Here is a 24728-nt window from a genome sequence, read left to right on the forward strand (position 1 = left end):
GAGCTCAGGCAATCCGCCCGCCTTGGCCTCCCAAAGTGCTAGGATTACAGGCGTGAGCCACCGTGCCTGGCATCTTTAAGTACTTTTTAAATCTCAGTGAGCCATCTTTTATTTGAAAATCAAACACTGTATAATCAGGGTGTTTAAAATCCATGTTTCTGTCATGTAGGCTATGTACCTAATGATGACTAACCTTTTGCGTACTGATTAAAGAATGACATCACTATGTTATTAACTCTAAAGGAATCCTCCTCTTCCAATGCCCTGGTTCTTCCTTGCTAGTCAGAATTATATCCAGGGAAAGAGTGCACGTTATTCATTCCTTTATACCTGAAAGAGTTAAGTAATCAGTAGGCCAAACCAAGAATTGCTCTGGTATACTTCTTTTAGCTGAATAAAGCTTGCAAACATTGTCTTATTAGTTAGCGTCTCCTTTTATTGCATTATATTGGCTGTTAACAAAAACATACATCATTTATTCCCTTCATTTGCCTCTGTGACAGCTTGAGAGATTACTCAGAATTTAGTGTAAAGCACTTATTTTGTGCTTTAGTGTTAAATGTCATTCTTACAACAATTTCACAGAAAAGTTAGAGACTAAATAACTTTCCCAATGCCACACAGCTAGGATGTAGTGTAGACAGAATTTGAACCTAGCTCTTTGACTCTAACTATACACTGTCAAGCACTATGTTAAATTGTTTTCCACAGCTGTGTGATCTTGGAAAGTTGGCCTCTGTGTTACCTGTAAAATGGGAACAATACTTCTCTCTGCCTCCCTAATAGCTCTTCAAATGTAATATTGAACGTAAAAGCACTTGGTAAACTGTGGGATATTATTATTTTATTTTTAAAAGTTATATTGTGTCCTTGAGACTAGTGTTATAATGTTCCAAAATAGATAACTTTTCTGTAACCACAAAGCATGAGTGATACAGCCTTTTGCTGAGTTCTGGGTAAACTCATTCCATCTCAGTGGCTTCTGTCCATTTGAGCAGCAGCAGTGATGCATAAGGGCTTGAGTGAGGATGATATTATTCTTGGTCATTCTCGACATGGAGAGTTCTCAGCTCCATTTCCACAACTGTACATTTTCTAGGGAGTTGCTAACATCTCAGTGCAGATGTGGGATATTTTTAAGTACTTTTTTTAAGTGGCGAAACAAAAACGTACCCTGAGGTGGAAGAGAATTTACATGCTTTCCTATTAATTAATGAGATTAAGTAATCCCATTAAACTTTAGGATTTCATCTCACCAGATTTTTAATTTTGGAGAGTTTTAGGCTACTAAGACAATATCCATCTTAAGCCTCGAAAAATGGGACAAAGAAACTCCAACGCTTCAGCGAGTGTTTCTGGATTGAATAGTTGCACCTCCTCCAGTGCAGCAGCTGTTCTCCAAATTTCCATCCGTTTCTCATTGCCAGCAGCTGCTCTTACTCTCTGTGTGATCACACCAGCACATGAAATGTGTGAAGCAGTATTCATCAGCATCAAATGAACAGATATTAATATTTTTTTATTTGACCCTCCAGTTTCTGAGATATTCATACAGAATAAAAAAAAGTTTCCAGCACTTTGGGAGGCCGAGGCGGGCGGATCACGAGGTCAGGAGATCGAGACCACGGTGAAACCCCGTCTCTACTAAAAAATACAAAAAATTAGCCGGGCGTGGTGGCGGGTGCCTGTAGTCCCAGCTACTCGAGAGGCTGAGGCAGGAGAATGGCGTGAACCCGGGAGGCGGAGCTTGCAGTGAGCCGAGATTGCGCCACTGCACTCCAGCCTGGGCGACAGAGCAAGACTCCGTCTCAAAAAAAAAAAAAAAAAAAAAAAAAGGTTTTACGTACATTTTGTAGATTCTAAGATTCAGAAACTTTCTTGACTTTTTAGTGGACTCGTGATATTAGTGTCTTACTCTGTTAATACCTAGGTGTGGAGAAAGATTTAAAATAATTTTATTCACCAGTTTTGATTTTGTTCAATGTTTAGCCAGTGATTGTTTTGATACGCAGAAAGAGAAATTGAAGAAAAAGTGCTTCAACTTTATAGTACAGTGTAACATAATGTTTTATGGGTTTTACTTGATTTGTTATCTAAAACTGAATTTTAGTCAAAGATCGATTTGGAAATTTTTTAGAGATCAGTGAGCCAGTTAAGCAGCACATGATAGCAGAGGGATTATAGCGTAGGCTAAGGAGATGGACTCAGGTCAGACTACCTGGCTTCAAATTCAAGCTCAAATGATTATCTTTTGGCCTTAAAAAAAATCAGTTTATCTCCTTTTCCTGTTTTCTGCTCTGTAAAATGAGGATGAGGCCAATAATACTTACTTCATAATGTCATGAGGATTTAGTGAGTTTATTTTCACGGTTAGAGTAGTGCCTTAGATTCAATGATAATTAAAATCAATCACATAGTATTTCCCTTACTCCTCTGTGTATCCACTGTGAAAGTTTCATTGGATAAATTATAGACAATGCTAAAGTATCATTCTCAACTTATCAAAAATGTAATTTTCATAAAAATAGGTAGTGGGCATGGATGGATAAAGATTTTAACTCATTCGTGAAGGAACCAGCAAAAAGACAAGTTGATTCCTAAGAAGAAATGAGACTCTGGATGGATTTTGATAAAAGAAAATCAGAAATTAGATGGCTCAGTTAGATGCCTTAGAGAGCAATTGAAACATACATTTGGGGCTGGGCATGGTGGTTCACGCCTATAATCCCAGCATTTTGGGATGCCAAGGGAGGTGGATCACCTGAGTTCAGGAGTTCGAGACCAGCCTGACTAAGATGGCAGAGCCCTATCTTTACTAAAGAAAAAAATACAAAAATTAGCTGAGTATGGTGGCACGTGCCTGTAGTCCCAGATACATGGGAGGCTGAGGCAGGAGAATCGCTTGAACCAAAGAGGCAGAGGTTGCAGTGAGCCAAGATTGTGCCACTGCTCTCCAGCTTGGGTGACAGAATGAGGCAAGACTCTGTCTCAAAAATAAAATTAAAAAAAAAAAAAAAATAAAATAAAATAAAAATAAAATAAAATAAAATATTAGGGATATCTTTTCTATGAGACAGAAAATGAAATCATTGCACTTTTGGTTTTGTGAAAGTCAACATCAAACTTTCCAAGAGTTATAAAATGCCTGGGCCATAGTCAGTAGTAACTGATAAGCCAAATAAAGGCACCTTCCCATACTCAGATGACCCTTAGCCCAGCCTGTTAGACAGTGCTCCAAGCAGGGCCATAAGAATACTGTCATCTGTTTGCATTACTTTTCGAATCAGAGTAATTTTCCGTAGTAAGAGTGAAATATAAAAATATTTCAGGAGTTTTGTTTGTCCAACTCTATAAAACCACCTGCAGAGGCTTTTGGACCATTCTTGGTAAAGGCTTAGCACAGGATCCACTCTCTTTATAGCAAGGGATAAAAGTCAGTATTAACAAAATGTGAACATAGAATTTATGCAGCACTGGTCAGAATAACAAATGTTCACTTGCCATTTGAAATGCCAAATGTATTTTACACTGACACTGATATACATGGACTTTATTTTAAAGCCACTGAATTATGAAGAAAACCGTCAAGTGAACCTGGAAATTGGAGTAAACAATGAAGCGCCATTTACTAGAGATATTCCCAGAGTGACAGCCTTGAACAGAGCCTTGGTTACAGTTCATGTGAGGGATCTGGATGAGGGGCCTGAATGCACCCCTGCAGCCCAATATGTGCGGATTAAAGAAAACTTAGCAGTGGGGTCAAGGATCAATGGCTATAAGGCATACGACCCCGAAAATAGAAATGGCAATGGTTTAAGGTAAAAATAAATCTATAACCACATACTAATAATGTATTTGGAATCATTGAGATAGTAACTTATTTGAAAACATTTTCTAATGCTAAAGACTATTTTTTTTTATTAACAGGTATAAAAAATTGCATGATCCTAAAGGCTGGATCACCATTGATGAAATTTCAGGGTCAATCATAACTTCCAAAATCCTGGATAGGGAGGTCGAAACTCCCAAAAATGAGTTGTATAATATTACAGTCCTGGCAATAGACAAAGGTAAAAAAAAAAGTTTTAATCTGGTATTTTATAAAGGAATTAGAGAATAAAGTGTAATTATTCTTATGCAGATTTTTTTGGTGGTAAGTATATGGAATTCTTTGAAATTACTTTAAAGACTCTTTCTGTCTCTCTTAATTATCTAACAAGGTGAAACTGGTGACAAGAAGCCATGTTTTATTTATCTTTATATCCCCAATAGGGCAGGACCTTAAATTCTTATATATTTCTATGCTAGAGGACAAAAATAAAACCGAAATCTAAAACTAGATAAAATGGTCTCATCAGACTCTTCCACATCCATTTGTGTCACTTTAAATTGAGCTTTTATATAGTTCAGCTGAATATTAGATCAAAATGATCCTTTTCTTGAATTCTGTTCCTTAAAGTAACCCAGAGTTTTTCAACCTTATCTTCATATTAAAATAAAAATACTAATCTGTAGATACTTTGTTAGACTAACTGAATCAGAATCTCCGGTCGTGGAGCCTAGGAATCCTATATTTAAAAAAGATCTTCCTAGTGGTTTGAATATATACTGGGATTAGAAATCTTATCTGTAACCACTTTACTGCTTATTAACACGTGGCACCTGGAACCCCCAAAAATAGAGATTGAAATTCAGGCATTTATTTTTATTTGGTAGTAATTCTGGTAAAAGATTTATTGGCAGTTGTATCCGATATTATCAGTAGCAATAGTCATTTCAGATTAGCTGCAGATTCTATTTATCCATCTATGTTCTTATTTATTTATCATTTCCTTTAATAATCAGTTTATTTAAAAAAGATCATGTATAAATTATAAAAAGTTCATATATAGAATATAATTGACTTTTTATTCTTTAAGAAACTATAAAAGAATTTTAAAATAACACTAAACCTTATTCCTCTCTCCTTAGACGGTAGATCATGTACTGGAACACTTGCTGTGAACATTGAAGATGTAAATGATAATCCACCAGAAATACTTCAAGACTGTGTAGTCATTTGCAAACCAAAAATGGGGTATACCGACATTTTAGCTGTTGATCCCGACGATCCTGTCCATGGAGCTCCATTTTATTTCAGTTTGCCCAATACTTCTCCAGAAATCAGTAGACTGTGGAGCCTCACCAAAGTTAATGGTATTTAATAAAAAATAATGATTTATAAACTCTGAAATAACTGAGAATAACTGGAGGATAGATTGACTTGCTTACTTACACAAAGCATGAAGTAAAACTGAGTCTCATTAATATATTTTAGAAGGATAAACTAACCTTTTACAAATATTGTATGGGGGCTCTGTTATATATAAAATGAAGGAAGTTGTAATTTTTATGAAGGCAAAATTTACATTTACAACAAAGAAAAGCTTTGTTAAAATGTTGGGCAGCTTATCATTAAGACAAACTTTGTGTGTATGTGTGCATGTTTTTAAAAATAATACCAGTGGCTGGGCACGGTGACTCATGCCTGTAATCCCAGCACTTTGGGAGGTCTAAGTGGGTGGATCACTTGAGGTCAGGAGTTCAAGACCAGCCTGGCCAACATGGTGAAACCCCATCTCTGTTAAAAATACATAAATTAGCTGGGCGTGGTGGCAGGCACCTGTAATCCAAGCTACTGGGGAGGCTGAGGCAGGAGAATCACTTAAACCAGTAGGCGGAAGTTGCAGTGAGCTGAGAGATGGTGCCACTGCACTCCAGCCTGGGGGACAGATGGAGACTCCGTCTCAAAATAATAATAGTATAATAATAATAATAATAATAATAATACCAGCGAGGTGAGGAGAGACCAGAAGATGTGTAGTTTAAATTGTATTGTGAGCTGACTCTGGAAGTGAGGAACTCAGGTGTATAGACCAAGCACTCTAGGGTATCCTGGAAGTGAACTTGGCGGGATATAGGAAGGTATATGGGAAGGAGTGTTGAGGGGCTGCTGCCTATTGTAGCAGTTTCTGGGGGCTGTCATGTTCTGTACTTCATCCATACTTCACTCTGTTGTTACTGCCATGTTCTTTCATGCAACTGGGCTTTTGTGTGTATAGCCCTATCTACATAGAATACCTCCTTTTCCATTTCTTAGCTTGATATTTACGAGCATGATATTTTGTCATGATATATATGAACACCTACTATCTATTAAGCACTAGTCCAGATCCTGAGGACTTATATAGAGATGAACAAGACAGACACAATCCCAGCTGAGATGCTCCACCTCTGAAGTTTGTCTTGAATTGGAAGGAGTGGCACCATGACCCTTCACTACCTGCATTGCAGTGCCTTTCCTGTTGTATTAACATCTGATTACTTCTCCCTTCCAATACATGAGTTTCCTAGAACATTTGCAATTCATCTTTGTACTTCCAGCACCTAGCCTAATGCTTAGTAGATACTAACTGCTTCATAAATGTTTGCTTGTTCAATAATTGATTAATAATGTGCATAAAAGAAGAAACATACCAGGAGAATAAGTACATCCATGTCATTAGAGTTTAGAAGGTTTTAGTAAGAATGCCAAGAGTGTGGGTGGAAGGAAGGGTGGAATCTGGTGGTGAAGGGCCTTGTGTGCCAGGCTGAGGGGAGTAACCTTGGTACAGTAGGTGACAGCAATTATGCATTGGGAATGTGCAAGTAAGGCAATGCCATTCCTAGATTTACGTCTTTTAAAGGTGACACTGGTGACAGGAGGACAATATGAAGGGGGCAGAGTTGAGTGAAGGAAAATCAGAGGCCAATGCACTACTGTGAATAACTGAGACATGACTATGGCTCCACTTGTTGTCTTGAGGGAGCGGAGGGATTTCAAGGATCTTACCTTAGACACAGTGTGGTCTTGAAGGGTCCTAAGTAAACCCAAGTGGTAATTCATATTCCTCTAGGGAGCCTTCAGGTATGAGGTGCAGCCAAAATCTTTGACATTCTTACAGCTACGGCAGAGCATTTAATCAAGGCTTAGGAATTCCAGATGACTTCTAGGGTGTGTATTATGCTACTTTTTCATTTTACTTAGTCTATTATAAAAACTCAGGGAGGTTGTAACTGCCATTGAAATTCTGTGGAGCTTTTGGTTAGTTGATAATATGGTCATTAAAATAATAGACCAAGACTATTGGGGAAAATTGACTATCAGAGTTGATAAAAGTGAATTGTTATATAGATATTTCTGTTTTGTGTAAGCCTTATAAGTAGCCTGAGTGACATTAATTAGCTTCTGGTACTAAGATTACTTCTAGATGCAAAGGCGTTAATCGTAAACAATCTATTGTGCTTTGAAAAATTACCTTATCCACATGAATAATGGGCAAATACTAGAAGGTCAATGGATAAGAGAATGTAAACTTCAGAAACTATTTGTATGTACCTGTAGATACATTGGTACTAAAGAAAAATGCTTGAAGTGTATGTTAACAGCCAACCTAACATTATTAGTTTGTATAGATAAACATTACTGGAATACTACTGGGCACTCCAATGCCAAATTATTTCTTTAGGGCTCCCTTCTAAGGAATTACAAGGGACGATACATATAAGATAATATTAGAGTTTGAAAGGGTTGAAGATAGTCCTCCATTTTTATTTATTTTCATGTGGCAGGCAGTTCCTTGAGAATGATGCCTTCAAAAACAAGCGTGATGAAACAAATGCTAAGGGAAGAATAAATGATCATTAAAAATAAACTTCTTTTATTTTCTTTCAGATACAGCTGCCCGTCTTTCGTATCAGAAAAATGCTGGATTTCAAGAATATACCATTCCTATTACTGTAAAAGACAGGGCCGGCCAAGCTGCAACAAAATTATTGAGAGTTAATCTACGTGAATGTACTCATCCAACTCAGTGTCGTGGGACTTCAAGGAGTGCGGGAGTAATACTTGGAAAATGGGCAATCCTTGCAATATTACTGGGTATAGCACTGCTCTTTTGTAAGTATTTTCACTTTCTTGAAGTTAAAATATATAATAAAAAATCTAGGTGCAGGAAAAGGTGTTTAAAAAATAATCTTGTCCAAGCATCCGTCAGGTGTGAGTCTCTTTCCAAGTTCCTTTTGTGTTATTACCTGAGTTCTATTTGAGTATTTTCTGTGAAGGGAACATGATCCTTCTTGAGATAAAAGACTTTATGCTTAGACATAATTGTTGAAAATTCCTTAGATTTCACAGAATCTGACAAACAAATAGTCTTTATTTCTTGGTTCCAGTGCTACTCCTTTTAGGGCTAAATAGAACAATCTAAAATTTGTGCCTTAGGAAACTCCACTAAAAGCCACTTTCATTCCATATCCTCTTACCAGCCAGCCACAGAGTTACGGGAGATGTTCTGTTCTCAGCAATGTCTCTTCTTGGGTATATCTTACCAATTTTAAATTCTGTTAACCTCCTCCAGCCTAGATTAGCTTTGTTTTGTGATAAGAGTAGAAGTTAAGAGCAAAGAACTCAGGAATCAGACTGCCTGGGTTTGTACCCCAACTTCATCGCTTGTAAGCCATGTGACCTGGGGCAAATTACTTAACTGTGCTTCAGTTTCCTCATCTGTAAAAGGAATAACTGTAGTAGCCTACCATATGGTGTAGCACTGAGGATTAAATGAGGTAATGCATGTGAAGTGCTTAGAACAGTACCTAGTAAATTTCTAATGTGTTCATTATTTTTCATCAAGTCAAAAAATAAACATATATCAAACACCTACTGTAGGCAGGAAACTGTTCTAGGTGCTTAGGAAAAATAGGGAAAGACAAACAAACAAACAAGCAAAAACAATCATTCTGCCTTGTGACAGTTAGTGAATAAATTACATGCTATGGAGGAAAAAAGAGAGAGGCAAATAATTAGGATGTGTAGTGCCGTGGAGCGTGTTGGTGAGGAGGGTCTTGGTGCCAGTGATTGCAATTTTCAATAGAGAGTTAGGTCAGGCCTGAGAAGATTATTTTTAATGATTTTTGGAAGAGGTGAAAGAGTTAGCCAGGTGGAACGCCTGGGGGAAGAACTTTTAGTCAGAGAGGGAAATCAATGGAAAGGCCCTAATCTGTGATTATGTCTGGAGAAACAAGGAGTGGCAGGGAAGCCAGTGCGGTGAGGGTGAACAAGGGGAAGAGGATTAGGAAACGGAGCCAGAAAGGTAGTGTGGGGCCACGTAGGGTAGGCGAGAGTTGGCACACTTTTTCTGTAAAGGATTAGATAGTATGTATGTCAAGCTTTGCAGGCCATGTATTTTCCATTGTATCCAATCAAATCTGTCCTCCAAACAGTAACACTGCTATAAAAATATGTAAATTATGGGCATTACTGTGTTCCAATAGAACATTATATATGGACTGTAAAATTTGAATTTCATGTTATTTTCTTTTTTTTTCTTTCTCTTTTTTTTTTTTGAGGCGGAGTTTTGCTCTTGTTGCCCAGGCTGGAGAGCAATGGCAAGATCTCGGCTCACTGCAACCTCTGCCTCCCAGGTTCAAGTGATTCTCCTGCCTCAGCCTCCCGAGTAGCTGGATTACAGGCATGTGCCACTGTGCCCGGCTAATTTTGTATTTTAAGTAGAGATGGGGTTTCTCCATGTTGGTCGGTCTGGTCTCGAACTCCTGATCTCAGGTGATCCACCCGCCTCAGCCTCCCAAAGTGCTGGGATTACAGGCGTGATCCACCACACGTGGCCATAATTTTCACATTATAAACTCTTATTCTTCTGAATTTTTTCAACCATTTTAAAATACAAAGTCTTAGCTCACAGGCCATACAAAAATATGTAGTGCTCTGGGTTTGGGGATTTTGCCAATGCACTATAGGGTCTTTTAGACTGGAAGAATTGTTGTTATTATTCTTAGTTTAATTATCATGTATTTTCAATCTCCCACAATTATGATTTAGAATAAGAATTCTTAATAGGCAAGACACAAAGTAGTTTCAATTAAGCTAAATCTTTTCTAGGAAAGCAGTCTGTTTTTCTCATGTTTTTATGTACACAATTCTTTTTTTACATTTTCATGTAGGAAAATTATTTTTAGAGGAGGCAGTAAATTTTTTCAAAGTCTTTGTCTTAATGTACTGCTTAACTCATGATTCTAAGTACTTTATTTTGATGGGCAGAATTCAATTAGCGAGATATAATGAAAAAATACAGATGATTGCTTCTGATTCTAAAATCTAAGCTACCTGGTGATATGTTAACTCAGAACAGCCAAGATAATTCATGGGGAACCATGCTTAGTGGATTTATTTTCCACTTTGATCCTTAGGTCGTAAGAAATAAATGATGATTATTTTATTCTATGTATGCTAAAGTAAGTTATTTTATTTTTATTTTTAAATTCAGCTGTATTGCTAACTTTAGTATGTGGAGTTTTTGGTGCAACTAAAGGGAAACGTTTTCCTGAAGATTTAGCACAGCAAAACTTAATTATATCAAACACAGAAGCACCTGGAGATGATAGAGTGGTAAGTAATTTTTAAATAAATATGTATTTGTATCTCCGATTATTTAATTCATCCTCATAAACTCATTTCAAAATTTAGGAGTTAATTTATATTTTTAATTGAGTAAGATTTAGTAGGCATAAATATTGTCTGTCAATATTCATATGTTTATATAGTGGTAATTTATTAAACTTCTTAATTCAGATGTATTGTTTTAGTTATCTTTTTTCCACACTAGTGTCATAGTTTAAACCTGTTCTTTGATGTTGAATATTTATTATAACAATAATTTGTTTGGCTTGCACCCTACAATGTATATTTCCGGATATAATTTGTGTATGTAACTTGTTGACCATTTATAATGAGTAAAAAACTTGCTAAAAGTTCTCAAGATAACTAGGAAAATATCAACGAGATATATCTAAAAGAAAGGGAGAGGAGTTTGGAAGATTACTGCCACTCTCTTTCCTTATATATTTCTTAGGACTTCTGAGGTGCTTTTATGCTTCTTGTTCTGTGCAAAGTATATATATATATATATATACACACACACAAAGTATATATATATACACAAAGTATATGTATATATATACACAAAGTATATATATACACACACAAAGTATATATATATATATACACACAAAGTATATATATATACACAAAGTATATATATATATATACACAAAGTATATATATATATACACACACACACACAAAAGTACTTACAAGACATGTTCTCACCTCAAAAAGATGCCAACTTATTTATGAGAAATAGATCCTACTTTTATGGAAAAGCAAAATAGGAACATGACAATAAACCAATATGATAAAGCACTGTCAGAGTTCAAAAATACCTATGATACCTAAATGTACTCATGTAGTTTGGATCAACCAGAAAGGCTGGTGACAAGAGGTACAGCTTACTTGGTAACTTAAAGAATAAGAAGTGTTTGAAAGTGAAGAGATGGTGAGAATAGCTAAAGAAGAGGAAAACAGCATAGCCTATAAGACAGGAGAGGATAAAGTTTAGGGGCTATTTAGCAAATAATAAATACATTGATTTAGAATAGAAGAAATCATGCGTTGGAATAGAGGCTTGAAACAAGTTCGGTGTTAGAGAAGAGAATATTAAGAAACAAGTGGGAGATAGGACTTTTAAATGCTGCACTAAGGATTTCGGATTTATTCTCATGGTAAAGGAGAGCCAGCCAAGGCTTTTCTACAGGAGAGAGGTATAATGCAAGCAGCGTGAAGCTGAGTCAGTAGAGGGATCAGTAAGAATAAGAAGACATCAGGGTTGGGGAAGATGAAAGCTTAGTTTAAGCATGAGTTAATTCTACCAGGATGATGGTAATTGTTATATTAAGATAAGGATGAATAAGAAATATTTCAAAGGTATAAATGATAAGGTTGTTGACTGGCTGAACTTAAGGAACAAAATAAAAAGCAGAGTCAAAGTGACAGAGGCTATAGCCAGGGACAACGACTACATATCCAGCCTTTTCTATGTCTCGGGGTGAAGATGCCTTTCTTATTCACTATTTCTCTCTTCAACTCCTCCACACCCCCGTGCAAAATCATAGCCCATCTATGCTTGACATGCCTACTTGTAGAAACCTGTGATTATCTCTCCCGCGAGGAAGTAGGTTTTATCCCTTGACAGTCCTTGACTTGTAGTAAGTTCTTATTTTATTCTTAAGACTGGCATGGATGACTTTTACTTAATATTTGTTCTTCGCCATTTAATGCTAGAGCTGATGATATTGAGTGGCCATTTCACAATATGTACCTGTTCTGTGTTAGGAACACTTCTAAAAGGGGCTTGGAATTATTAATTTATACAAAAACATAAAATTTCATCTTGAATCCATAAACTTGCTTTAATACAATGAGTAAAAGTGATCATTTTAGCTTTGGATTTGAATTTCATTTGAAGGCATGCACATGGGGTTAGGAGTTGGGTGAATAATCAGGACTGGAAAAGTAAACCTAGAAATTATTGACATGGATAAGCCGTTGTTGATACCCTGTGAGAATGAACTTTGGGAAATGCGGATGGAGGAGGACAGAAAGGAGCAGAGAATAAAAAGTATGAAAGCTAGCCCTGTAGGCTCAGCATTGCTTTTAGTTTATTTTAAATTCCTCTTTTTTTCACTCAGAAATACGATCTTTGAACTTGTGTTTATTACAACAAAATTACACCATCCAGAAGTTTTAATAATTAGGAGAGTTTTTTTTTTCCTTTTTTTGTAATTGAATTTTATTGTAACAGCAACTTAAGTAAAAAAATGTAGGGTAGCACTGCCACCAAATGGCTACTTTTCCATTCTTTTTTTCTGGTATTTTTTTCTAAGGCAATGAGATAGTAAGTATGACTTTTTAAGATATATTTCAGGTTCAATAAATCATCTGTACTTGAAAAATCTTTCAATTTAGTTAAAGACTGCATTTTAAGTAGAAGAAAATTAAATTGATAAGAAGGTGGCACAAAGGAACCTGAATGTGTAATGGAGGCTCTTGTCCTGAAAGTAATGTAACTGTTTGTAATGAAAACTGACATGTGGAGGTTACCACTGTAACTAAACTTCTGTCCTATGGCTCAGAGGGTTGGAGTGAAGTTCCAGTATTAGGTTAATGTTGAATGAAGACTTTTTAATTTGAAAGCATTTCCTTGACTCTTTGTCATCCTCCAGTTCCCTCCATATCTCTCTTTTTCTTTCAAACTGAACTTTAGGAAAGAAAAAATTATATCTGATTTCTCTATAATACTCCTTCCTGCCTACCCCGCACTCCCTGGAAATTCTTTTGGCAAAGGTCATCAATGGCTATTCTTTCACTTAAATCCAGTGGGCACTTATACTTCAATTGAACCCATTCTTACCTTGCTGTGATTTTCCTGTTGTTGTTGTTGTTAACATCATTGGCTGCTCCCACTTCTTACCACATTCTCTCTTCATGGCTGCAGAGTCCTGCCTCTTTGGTTTTCTCTGTTATCTCAGTGGCTACTCAGATCTGGCCTGTCACAGCTGTGTTTCTCTTACCCTCCCCTTAAAATGTGATTTTTCTTATGGTTCTATCCTTAGCCCTTTTTTCTTTTGGTTGACAATTTTCTCTGGATAGGTCCTCTATTCTCATGGCCTCAACTATCACCTATTTGGGAGTGTCTCCCAGAATTAGATCTCCAGCTCAAATCTCTCATCTGAGTTCCAAATCTGCATATTCATATATTCATCTTGGACATCCCACATGTTTCTAAGGTTTACCATGTTCAGACTTTATTTGCTCATTCTCCTCTTGCCTGTAAGCACCTCTTTCCTCCCTGTTTCAGTGAGTTGTACCATCTACCTATTTGCCTTCATGGAACTCAAAAGAATAGCTTCTGACTCTGTCCTTGATTGCCTCATCCATCTAGATACTTGTAGACTCTCTATGGAGTCCATCTACTTCTTTCAGTCATCACTGCTTCTACCTTGGCTTAGGTCCTTATCATTTTCACCTGGAATATCAGATCAGATCAGATGCAGTGACCCCCATCTGATCTCCATGACCCTAAATTTGTCTTCTTATTTGTCTTCCACATTATTGCCTAGAATGATATTTTTGAAATCTGTTTCTCTCTGTAATGAGTTAAAATTCTTCACAGTCCCTGTAATCTTCATAATAAAGTCTATTTTTTAAGCATATAGATCTTTATATCTCATGGCCTCTTATAACCTTTCTAGCCTCCCCCCAACCCTAATCTTATGTGGTAGCTGTTCTCAACTGACTGAAGTTGGGGACCCCTGAAGGACATTGTTTGCCTTTTGCCTCCAGACTCTTCTAGAGTGGTTGCCTTGTTTGTCCCACTCCTACTAGTCCCTAGTCTCTTAGCTCAGAGTTTTTCCAGTTACCTGTTCTATTCCACTTACCCTGTTTGGATTTGAATTTTAATGCTCTACTTCTGTGCTCTTGTCACATTTTGTGCTCACCTACATAGTAGAGTAATCACGTTCTTAAAGTATTTGTTTTTCTCTCTCCCTGGAATAAGAGCTTCCTGGAGCCATCGAGAGACTATGTCTATCTTTATCCCTAGGCTTTTGCATTTGCTGTGGTGAAATTTGTCCCTAAAAGCTGATGTGTTGGAAACTTAATCCCCAATGCAACAGTGTTGAGAGGTGAGAACTTTAGCAGATGATTAGGTCATGAGGGCTCTGCTCTCATGAATGGATTACTGTCCTTATCACGGGAATGGGTTTATTATCATGAAAGCTTATTGTAAAAGCAAGCTCAGTCCCCTGTTGCTCCTCTCTCCCTTTCTCCCTCTCCCTCTCCCTCTTGCTCTTGCCCTTCCACCTTCTGTCATGGGATGGGCCCTCGCCAAATGTGAACTCCTTGATCTTGGACTTCCCAGACTTCATAACTGTAAGAAATAAATCTCTGTTCTTTAAAAATTACTCAGTCTCAGGTATTCTGTTATAGCAGCACAAAATGAATGAAGATGGCATCTGGGCGCATAATTAGAAACTGATAAATGTCTGTTAAATGAATGAATGAATAAAAGGTTGAATAAATATTCTCTGTCCTTTGCCTTCTCATGACAACTAAGAATCCATTTCCTCTCAACATGAATTATTTTATTTTTTCAGTGCTCTGCCAATGGATTTATGACCCAAACTGCCAACAACTCTAGCCAAGGTTTCTGTGGTACTATGGGATCAGGAATGAAAAACGAAGGGCAGGAAACCATTGAAATGATGAAAGGAGGAAACCAGACCTTGGAATCCTGCCGGGGGGCTGGGCATCATCACACCCTGGACTCCTGCAGGGGAGGACACACGGAGGTGGACAACTGCAGATACACTTACTCGGAGTGGCACAGTTTTACTCAGCCCCGTCTCGGTGAAGTGAGTTTCCTTAGGTGTTTTGGCTCTAAAATTTAAACCTCCGAATGGAGAAAAATAGATAATTCAAATTAACATATATTTTCTATATTTTTCTGTGGGCTTTCTCTTGCTTGCTCTGTTCATTTTCCTGTGCTCTTTGATTTTATTACATTATTTAATTTAAAAGAGATTTTATTTCATTTTTCATATTTCATTTAATTTATACAATCCCATAAATATAGGAGGTTTTTAATACTCTTCACTAATGTCTCATTTTTAGTTGTGTATTTACCTCATGAACCCTTTTGATATAGAAGATTTCGAAAGCAATTCTATTCCTCACAATTACAAACTTTTCAAATGAAACCTGTATTTCTCTGTGAAAACACCAACATTTGTATGCAGTTTTAGGATAAAGATTAAATAGCATGATTTATATATATTTTTTATCTTATTGCAAATTGACAAAATTTAATTGTATATGTTTATAGGGCACAAAGTGATATTATGATTTATGTCTGCAATGGAGAATGATTAAATCACACTTAACATATGCATCACCTCAAATACTTATTTTTCATGGTGAGAACATTTGAAATGTACTTTCTTTGCAATTTTGAAATATAACATATACTATTATTAACTATAGTCACCATTGCAGGACATATTTTAAATACACAAAGCACTATGCAAATGTAAAGTGCTTTTATTCTAAGGAAAGCAAGAATATGAAAGAAAGAAGGAATCAAAATAAGGAATTCTCTGTTCATACCAAAATCCCCTATGAAGCAGAAGGTTTTTTCTTTCTTTTCTTTACTTTTGTTTTGTTTTGTTTTTAAAGACAGGGTCTTGCTCTGTTGCTGAGGCTGGAGTTCAGTGGTACAATCTCCGCTCACTGCAGCCTTCACCTCCTGGGCTCAGGTGATCCTTCTATGTCAGCCCCCTGAGTAGCTTGGACTACAGGTGTACACCACCACACCTGGCTACATTTTGTATTTTTTGTGGAGAAGGTGTTTTGCCATATTGCCCAGGTTGGTCTCCCATTCCCAGGCTCAAGTGATCCACCCACCTTGGCCTCCCAAAGTGCCGGGATTATAGGCATGAGCCACTGGGCTTGGCAAAATCCTCTATGAAGCTTTTAAAACATACTAATGTCTGTGTTTTACTCTAAAAGATTCTAATTTAATGAATTTGGGCTTTTTTGTTTATTTTGTTTTTGTTTTACATTTCTGAGATGATTCAAATGTGCAGCTAGGTAGAAAGTCACTGGATTAGATACTCTTCTGGACTAAATTTTTACCCCTTTTATCAGAGGATACCATTGCAGGACAAACAGTGGATCTTTAATCCTTGGATGGAATGCAAGTGGGTGACACTCTGGTATAGGGCTGTAGGTTATGGATCCATAGCATTTTGGAGGGTCAAATTCAAGTGTTAATTCTTTTTCTACTTCTAGACAGTCAGTATTCATGTAATATCAGGTTGAGATGGAGTGAAGCTTAAGACATAGTCTTAGGAGGGTTCCTCAGTTGCACACCAGGTAATGGGAGGTAAGGCTAACAGTGTCATGAAGAAAGAACGTAAGCCACGCTAATGAACTCCACATAGGCAAGGAGTGGGCACACAGGTGAGGAAAGGGAGGAGACACGGCAGTAGACGAGTTGGCAGACAGGCCAGTGGCAGAGAGGGTAGATGTGGCTGAATGCATGGCATCTTCATTACAAAAGCCCAGTCTTTGCAACATGGGTTATGCTCATTCTTTTTAATTTCACTGAACTTTTCGGTGCATGCATATAATTTGCCATGTTTGGGTATCTTGGAACTTGATTCTGAAGTTAATGTGGTAAATCCTACCTACTTTATAACTGCATATAATAGTGATTCAAGTTAACATGTATTTTACCTTTAATATGTGCTGGGCATAATATGTGTATTATGCGTTATTATTTTGTCATTAATTTCTAAAATAATCTTGTTAGGTGGTCACTGAGACTAAAGGATATTTGGTCACTTGCCCAAAGTCATATAGCTAGTTGGTAAAGCCAGAGCTTTGACTCACAACCAAGGCTGTTTGACACCCTATCTGAAACTCCTAACCAGTATGACTATTGTCTCTATGTTTTAGACTAGGCTGACCTCTGTGTATAAAATTTAGGGATAAGCATTTAATGATAACTTGAATGTACTTAAATATAAAACTTGTATACATGATTTTTTATTTATGTGGATTACTAGAAATGTAAACTATACTGACTTTATGGTATGGTTGTGATATAGACCAATCATGTGCATTTTTTGTGTGTAGGAATCCATTAGAGGACACACTGGTTAAAAATTAAACATAAAAGGTAAATAAAAATAAATTTTATGTTCATATATTTAAGTTGTTTAAAACTATAATACAATTCATTTTTTAAAAAATTTTACAGAAATTGCATCGATGTAATCAGAATGAAGACCACATGCCATCCCAAGATTATGTCCTCACTTATAACTATGAGGGAAGAGGATCTCCAGCTGGTTCTGTGGGCTGCTGCAGTGAAAAACAGGAAGAAGATGGCCTTGACTTTTTAAATAATTTGGAACCCAAATTTATTACATTAGCAGAAGCATGCACAAAGAGATAATGTCACAGTGCTACAATTAGGTCTTTGCCAGACATTCTGGAGGTTTCCAAAAGTAATATTGTAAAGTTCAATTTCAACATGTATGTATATGATGATTTTTTTCTCAATTTTGAATTATGCTACTCACCAATTTATATTTTTAAAGCAAGTTGTTGCTTATCTTTTCCAAAAAGTGAAAAATGTTGAAACAGACAACTGGTAAATCTCAAACTCCAGCACTGGAATGAAGGTCTCTAAAGCATCTGCTCTTTTTTCTACAGATATTTTAATAATAAATATGTTGGATAAGTATCAGTCCAACAATAGCTAAGTTATGCTAATATCACATTATTATGTATTCACTTTGAGTGATAGTTTAAAAAATAAACAAGAAATATTGAATATCAGTATGTGAAGAAAGTTTTGGAAAAGAAACAATGAATACTGAATTAAATTAAAAATGTTGCAGCTCATAAAGAATTGGGACTCACCCCTACCGCACTACCGAAGTCATTTGACTTTGGAGGCAAAATTTGTTGAAGTGCCCTAGGAAGTAGCAATTTTCTATAGAAATATAGTTGGAAATAAATGTGTGTATGTGTATTATTATTAATCAATGCAACATTTAAAATGAAATGAAAACAAAGAGGAAAATGGTAAAAACTTGAAATGAGGCTGGGGTATAGTTTGTCCTACAATAGAAAAAAGAAAGAGCTTCCTAGGCCTAGCTCTTAAATGCTACATTATAATTGAGTTTATGAGGAAATAGTTCCTGTCCAATTTGTGTAATTTGTTTAAAATTGTAAACAAATTAAACTTTTCTGGTTTCTGTGGGAAGGAAATAGGGAACCCAGTGGAACAGTAGGTTTGCTTTGCAGTCTGTTTCGAGATTTCTGTATCCACAAGTTAGCAGCAAACTGGGGAATACTCGCTGTAGCTAGGGTTCCCTGCTTTTTGGTAGCAAGGGTCCAGAGATGAGGTGTTTCTTTTGGGGAGCTAATAACAAAAACATTTTAAAACTTACCTTTACTGAAGTTAAATCCTCTATTGCTGTTTCTGTTCCCTCTTATATTGACCAACATCTTTTTAATTTAGATCCAAATAACCATGTCCTCCTACAGTTTAGAGGCTAGAGGGAGCTGAGGGAAGGATCTTACTGAAAGCACCCTGGGGAGATTGATTGTCCTTAGACCTAAGCCCCACAAACTTGACACCTGATCAGGGCCTGGGAGCTACAAAATTTCATTTTTCTCCTCACTGCCCTTCTTCTGAATGGCATTGGTGTGAATCAAGGAAAGCCAGGCCTCGTGGGCCCCCTTCTTTTGGCTTTCTGCTAACACTGTCAGCAACACCTCCAGCAGAGATTCCCTTAAGTGACTCCAAGTTTTCCACCATCCTTCAGCATGAATTAATTTTTAATCAGTTTGCTTTCTCCAGAGAAATTTTAAAATAATAGAAGAATAGAAATTTTGAATGTATGAAAGAAAAAGACGAAGTTGTCATTTTAGAACAGAGGGAACTTTGGGAGAAAGCAGCCCAAGTAGGTTATTTGGACAGTCAGAGGGCAACATGAAGACGCAGGCCTTCAAGGGCAAGGAGAGGCCACAAGGAATATGGGTGGGAGTAAAGGCAACATCGTCTGCTTCAGACTTTTTCCTAGGCTTGGCCCTGCCTTTTCCTTTCTCAGGCCAATGGCAACTGCTATTTGAGTCCGGTGAGGGATCAGCCAACCTCTTCTCTATGGCTCACCTTATTTGGAGTGAGAAATCAAGGAGACAGAGCTGACTGCATGATGAGTCTGAAGGCATTTGCAGGATAAGCCTGAACTGGTTGTGCAGAACAAACAAGGCATTCATGGGAATTGCTGTATTCCTTCTGTAGCCCTCCCTCTGGGCACTAAGAAGGTCTATGAATTAAATGTGTATCTAAAATTCTGATTTATTCCTACATTTTCTGTTTTCTAATTTGACCCTGAAATCTATATGTTTTAGACTTAGACTTTTTATTTTCCCTTTTTTTTTTTTGAGACGGAGTGTCGCTCTGACGTCCAGGCTGGAGTGCAGTGGCTCCAATCTCTGCTCACTGAAAGCTCCGCCTCCTGGGTTCACGCCATTCTCCTGCCTCAGCCTCCCAAGTTGCTGGGACTACAGGTACCCGCCACTACGCCTGGCTAATTTTTTGTATTTTTAGTAGAGACGGGGTTTCACCATGTTAGCCAGGATGGTCTCGATGTCCTGACCTCGTGATCCGCCTGCCTCGGCCTCCCAAAGTGCTGGGATTACAGGTGTGAGCCACCAGGCCCAGCCTTGTTTTCCGTTTAAAGTCTTCTTCTTTTAATGTAATCATTTTGAACATGTGTGAAAGTTGATCATATGAATTGGATCAATCTTGAAATACTCAACTAAAAGACAGTCGAGAAGCCAGGGGGAGAAAGAACTCAGGGCACAAAATATTGCTCCGAGAATGGATTTCTCTGCAAGCCTAGTTGCTGAAATTGCCTGCTGTAACCAGAAGTCAGTTTTATCTAATGGTTACTGAAACACCCACTGTGTTTTGCGCACTCCCTCACTCGCCAGTCAAAACCTGCCACCTCCCCAATACCTTACTAGTGCTGATAAACTTTCTCAAAGAGCAACCAGTATCACTTCACTGTTTATAAAACCTCTAACCGTCTCTTTGTTCTTTGAACATGCTGAAAACCGCCTGGTCTGCATGTATGCCCTAATTTGTAATTCTTTTCTCTCAAATGAAAATTTAATTTTAGGGATTCATTTCTACATTTTATTTGACTTTCACATATGTAGTATTATTTCCTTTATGTGTAAGGTGAAATTTATGGTATTTGAGTGTGCAAGAAAATATATTTTTAAAGCTTTCATTTTTTCCCCAGTGAATGATTTAGAATTTTTTATGTAAATGTACAGAATGTTTTTTCTTACTTTTGTAAGGAAGCAGCTGTCTAAAATGCAGTGGGGTTTGTTTTGCAATGTTTTAAACAGAGCTTTAATATTGCTATTAAAAGAAGTTACTTTGCTTTTAAAGAAACTTGGCTGCTTAAAATAAGCAAAAATTGGATGTGTAAAGTAATATTTACAGACATGGGGGGATGTAATAAAACAATATTAACTTGGTTTCTTGTTTTTGCTGTATTTAGAGATTAAATAATTCTAAGATGATCACATTGCAAAATTGTGCTTACGGCTGGTATGGAAATAGAAATACTCAATTACGTCTTTGTTGTATTACTGGGGAATATTTTGGACAATGTTTCATTATCAAATTGTTGACATCATTTATATATTGTAATGTTGGGAAGAGATCACTATTTTGAAGCACAACTTTACAGATGAGTATCTATGTATACATATGTATAATAAATTTTGATTGGGTATTAAAAGTATTAGAAGGTGGTTATAATTGCAGAGTATTCCATGAATAGTACACTGACACAGGGGTTTTACTTTGAGAAGCAGTGTAGTCAAGGGAAAACATGAGTTAAAAAGAAAAGCAGGCAATATTGCAGTATTGATTCTGCCACTTACAGGATAGATAACGCCTGAACTTTAATCACAAGATGATCCAACCATAAAGGTGCTCTGTGCTTTACAGTGAATCTTTTCCCCATGCAGGAGTGTGCTCCCCCACAGACATAATACTGATCATTTCAAAAATCTATTAGTTATATCAAAAGCCTTACATTTTAATGTAGGTTGAACCAAAATTTCAATTCCAGTAACTGCTATTGTAACCATTATTTTTGTGTATGGCTTCAAGAATGTTCATTGGATTTTTGTTTGTAATAGCAAAATACCGGATACATTTCAAGTGTCTTCAGTATTGATTTGGTTGAATATTGGGTCATAACGGTTGAGAAGCATGGACACTAGAGCCAGAATGCTTGGATATGAATCCTGGATCTGTCACTTACTTCTGTGTGACCTTTGAAAGGCTACTTATTTCCTCTCTTAGCTTTCTCATTAAAATCAATGAACAATGCCAACCTCATGGGGTTGTTGAATGATTAAATTAGTTAATATACTTAAAGTACATAGAACACTGCCTGCACATAGTAAAAGAATTATAAGTGTGAGGTAGTTGGTAAAATTATGTAGTTGGATATACTACCGAACAATATCTAATTTCTTTTTAGGGAAATAAAGTTTGTGCATATATATAAAATCCCAAAACATGACTTCCAGACAATGGAATTGATGATTTATTCTTTCTGTATTGATTTTTTCACGATGAACATTGATAACACTTATTTTATTTTATTATTTTATTTTATTTTAAGTTCCAGGGTACATGTGCAGGATGTGCAGGTTTGTTACATAGGTAAATGTGTCCCAGGGTGGTTTGCTGCACCTGTCAAAATGGTAACATTTTTAATTTAAGAAAAAGGTTAATACCAGCTTAGACAGTTTATTTTGGCTCTTATATTATTTAGAATTGGGCTTGGTTTCATGGGCAGAAAAATTAAATAGTATTCAGAATATGTTTATGGGCTTCTCTATTCGACAGTTTATTTTGATTGCAAAGGTTTGAATCTCAGAACCTTCTTTTCCCTTTACTTAAAAAATGGTAAAATTCATAAAACATGGTTATGAGTGGTTAAAATTCATCATTTTCACCATTTTAAAGTGTATAATTCAGTGACTTTAGTATATTTAAAATGTTGTGCAACTGTTACCACTATCTAGTTCTGGAACATTTTCATCACCCCAAGAGGAAACCTTTTAAGCAGTCATTCTCCTCTTCCCCTCCCTGCATTATCCCCTGGCAACCACTAATATCTTTTCTGTCTCTATGGATTTGCCTACTCTGGACATTCATATAAATGAAATCATACATGTGTGGCCTTGTGTGTCTGGCTTCTTTCACTGAAATGAGGACTGTTCATGCATCCCTTTACTTGGGAATGAAATCCTAGAATATCTGAAAGGACTTGTTCAGGCTTTTCTCAGAAACAAATATAATTATCAGTCTTCTATCAAATTCAAAATGAGTATTTTTAAAAGGAACATCAAATGAGATAAAGCAAAAATAGATCTGATAATAAGTATAGCAGTATGTACAAATACTTGTTACTTGTGGAAGCATCATATCTTCTTGGCAAAAATTTACAGTTATAAAAATTGGCTAGCATAAATGTTCACAAAGAAAACTGACAACGCAAATACTATAAATGGTTTAATTTTATATAAGGGGCCAATTAATCAAATGATTCAATTTTCATTGTAAAATATAAGCAGAAAGTAATTCCTATTAAAATAATTTTAATGAAATAATTTTAAAAATTAGTTTAACTTTGCTTTGGAAAAATTAAAATTGTTTTATTTAAGCTGGAAAATACCTTCTGGATAAAAATTTATAAATCCAGGCATAATTCTACTGTACTCAAGGGGTAAAACCTTCTAAAAAGCTGAAACTTGAGTTGAAAATCTGCTCTTGTTCAGATCTGAACTATCTAAATGGATCCATGTTTCTGTCAACCTGCTCTATGCATTAGTCAGCATGCTGTCGAAAATAGAATCCATTCTGGAGGGTAATGTCTGCTGAAAATAACATGCTACATTCCTGTGCCAGAACGCGTTCTGTGTAACACCACCGAACATCTTTAGGGAGTCCTTGCCTAGACTTTTTACGTTCATGATTGAGAGTGGCTTGCACTAAAATACTAGCCTCTGCTCTAAAATAAATTCACCAAAAAAGTAGCAGCATCAAATCTACTTAAAAATGATCACATTTGCCTCTATGTAAGATGCTCTTTCTCCCAGACTGTGCTTTGTTGAGTTTCAAGAGACCCTCCCCAGGAGCTTCTGTCCCTGTCTGTTGGCTGCCCAACATTTTACCTTCCAGAGAACAGACAGACCACAGGATTTAGTATGGGCACCTGGGAAGATGGGGAAGAAATTAGTTTTTCTCCCCAAAAGCATGAGATTGTAATACACAGAAAAATTCTGTAACACTTTTTTTTCTTTTCTGGTGTTTGATTTGTTCTTATTGCCCAGCTCCCATCCCATTTAAGCAACTTGGCCTCTCAGCGCTTCTTAGCTACTATGTAAGTAAACCATAAAATGAACATGGCAATTCCTGGTCTGAAGCTCCCAGGTGACCATGACCGGAGTAAGAGCTGCCTCAGTGACCACCTGTGTAAGTTTATGACCAAACACCAGATGCCGTCCTTACCCAGAACTCTTATTACCCCACAGGAGTAGGCAAAATTTACACTCAGCCTCAGAAACATCGGGGTGAAAAAATCCCAAAAGACAGATTTATTTCTATGACTTTGGTTCAGTTAGGACTCTAAATAGAAATTGACCAACAGAAAAATAAAAGAAGCTAAATTTCTGGAACATAGGAGAAGTGAACTGAGATTCTTACCCACTAGTCAAACAAAAGAACAACTGGAAATTAATGAAAGAGAGACAAGAAACATTTCCTTTGGAGATAAACTGGTTTGCACTTTTCGTTTTTTTTTGGAGCGGGGGTGGGTTACGTAAGTTCCACGTGAGTCCTCCAGGTGTTCTGTCTTTGCCGCTGGGCACCAGTGTGCATGGCTCCTTTTCAAGTATCTACAAGAAAGTGGGGGACACACCCTTCAGTGACTCAGACCTCTCCCACGCCCATGAACAAACAGGAATAGACACGTGGGGCTGGACAGACACATTGACAGTGCCAGGATTGTCGTTACTAAGGACAACTTCAAAGAGAAAAGGATCTTCAGAAACCAATTTGAAGAAAGCTACAGCTGCAACTTACCCGTTCAAGAATATTTCTCTGCCTCCCATGCACATT

General features: G+C 36.8%; 1 protein-coding gene across 3 annotated transcripts in view; it reads left to right on the plus strand.

Moving 5' to 3' along the window:
- The window catches only part of DSC3 (desmocollin 3), a 53379-nt gene extending 30598 nt beyond the window's left edge, over positions 1 to 22781 (plus strand). The window contains exons 10-17 of one of the 3 annotated variants that reach the window (XM_032152593.2): positions 3562 to 3818; positions 3928 to 4070; positions 4972 to 5196; positions 7754 to 7978; positions 10362 to 10483; positions 15088 to 15345; positions 17630 to 17672; positions 17754 to 17827. In XM_032152593.2, the coding sequence (XP_032008484.1) occupies positions 3562 to 3818; positions 3928 to 4070; positions 4972 to 5196; positions 7754 to 7978; positions 10362 to 10483; positions 15088 to 15345; positions 17630 to 17656 (1257 nt within the window). In that variant the 3' untranslated portion in view covers positions 17657 to 17672; positions 17754 to 17827. Of the gene's footprint in view, positions 1 to 3561; positions 3819 to 3927; positions 4071 to 4971; positions 5197 to 7753; positions 7979 to 10361; positions 10484 to 15087; positions 15346 to 17629; positions 17673 to 17753 lie in introns of all 3 variants that reach the window. The other 2 variants (XM_032152592.2, XM_058438521.1) reach the window with 2 other exon arrangements.
- Positions 22782 to 24728: the final 1947 nt, after the last annotated feature.

The sequence above is a fragment of the Hylobates moloch genome, unplaced genomic scaffold (genome assembly GCF_009828535.3).
Source record: "Hylobates moloch isolate HMO894 unplaced genomic scaffold, HMol_V3 SCAFFOLD_5, whole genome shotgun sequence".
Classification (NCBI taxonomy): Eukaryota; Metazoa; Chordata; class Mammalia; order Primates; family Hylobatidae; genus Hylobates; species Hylobates moloch.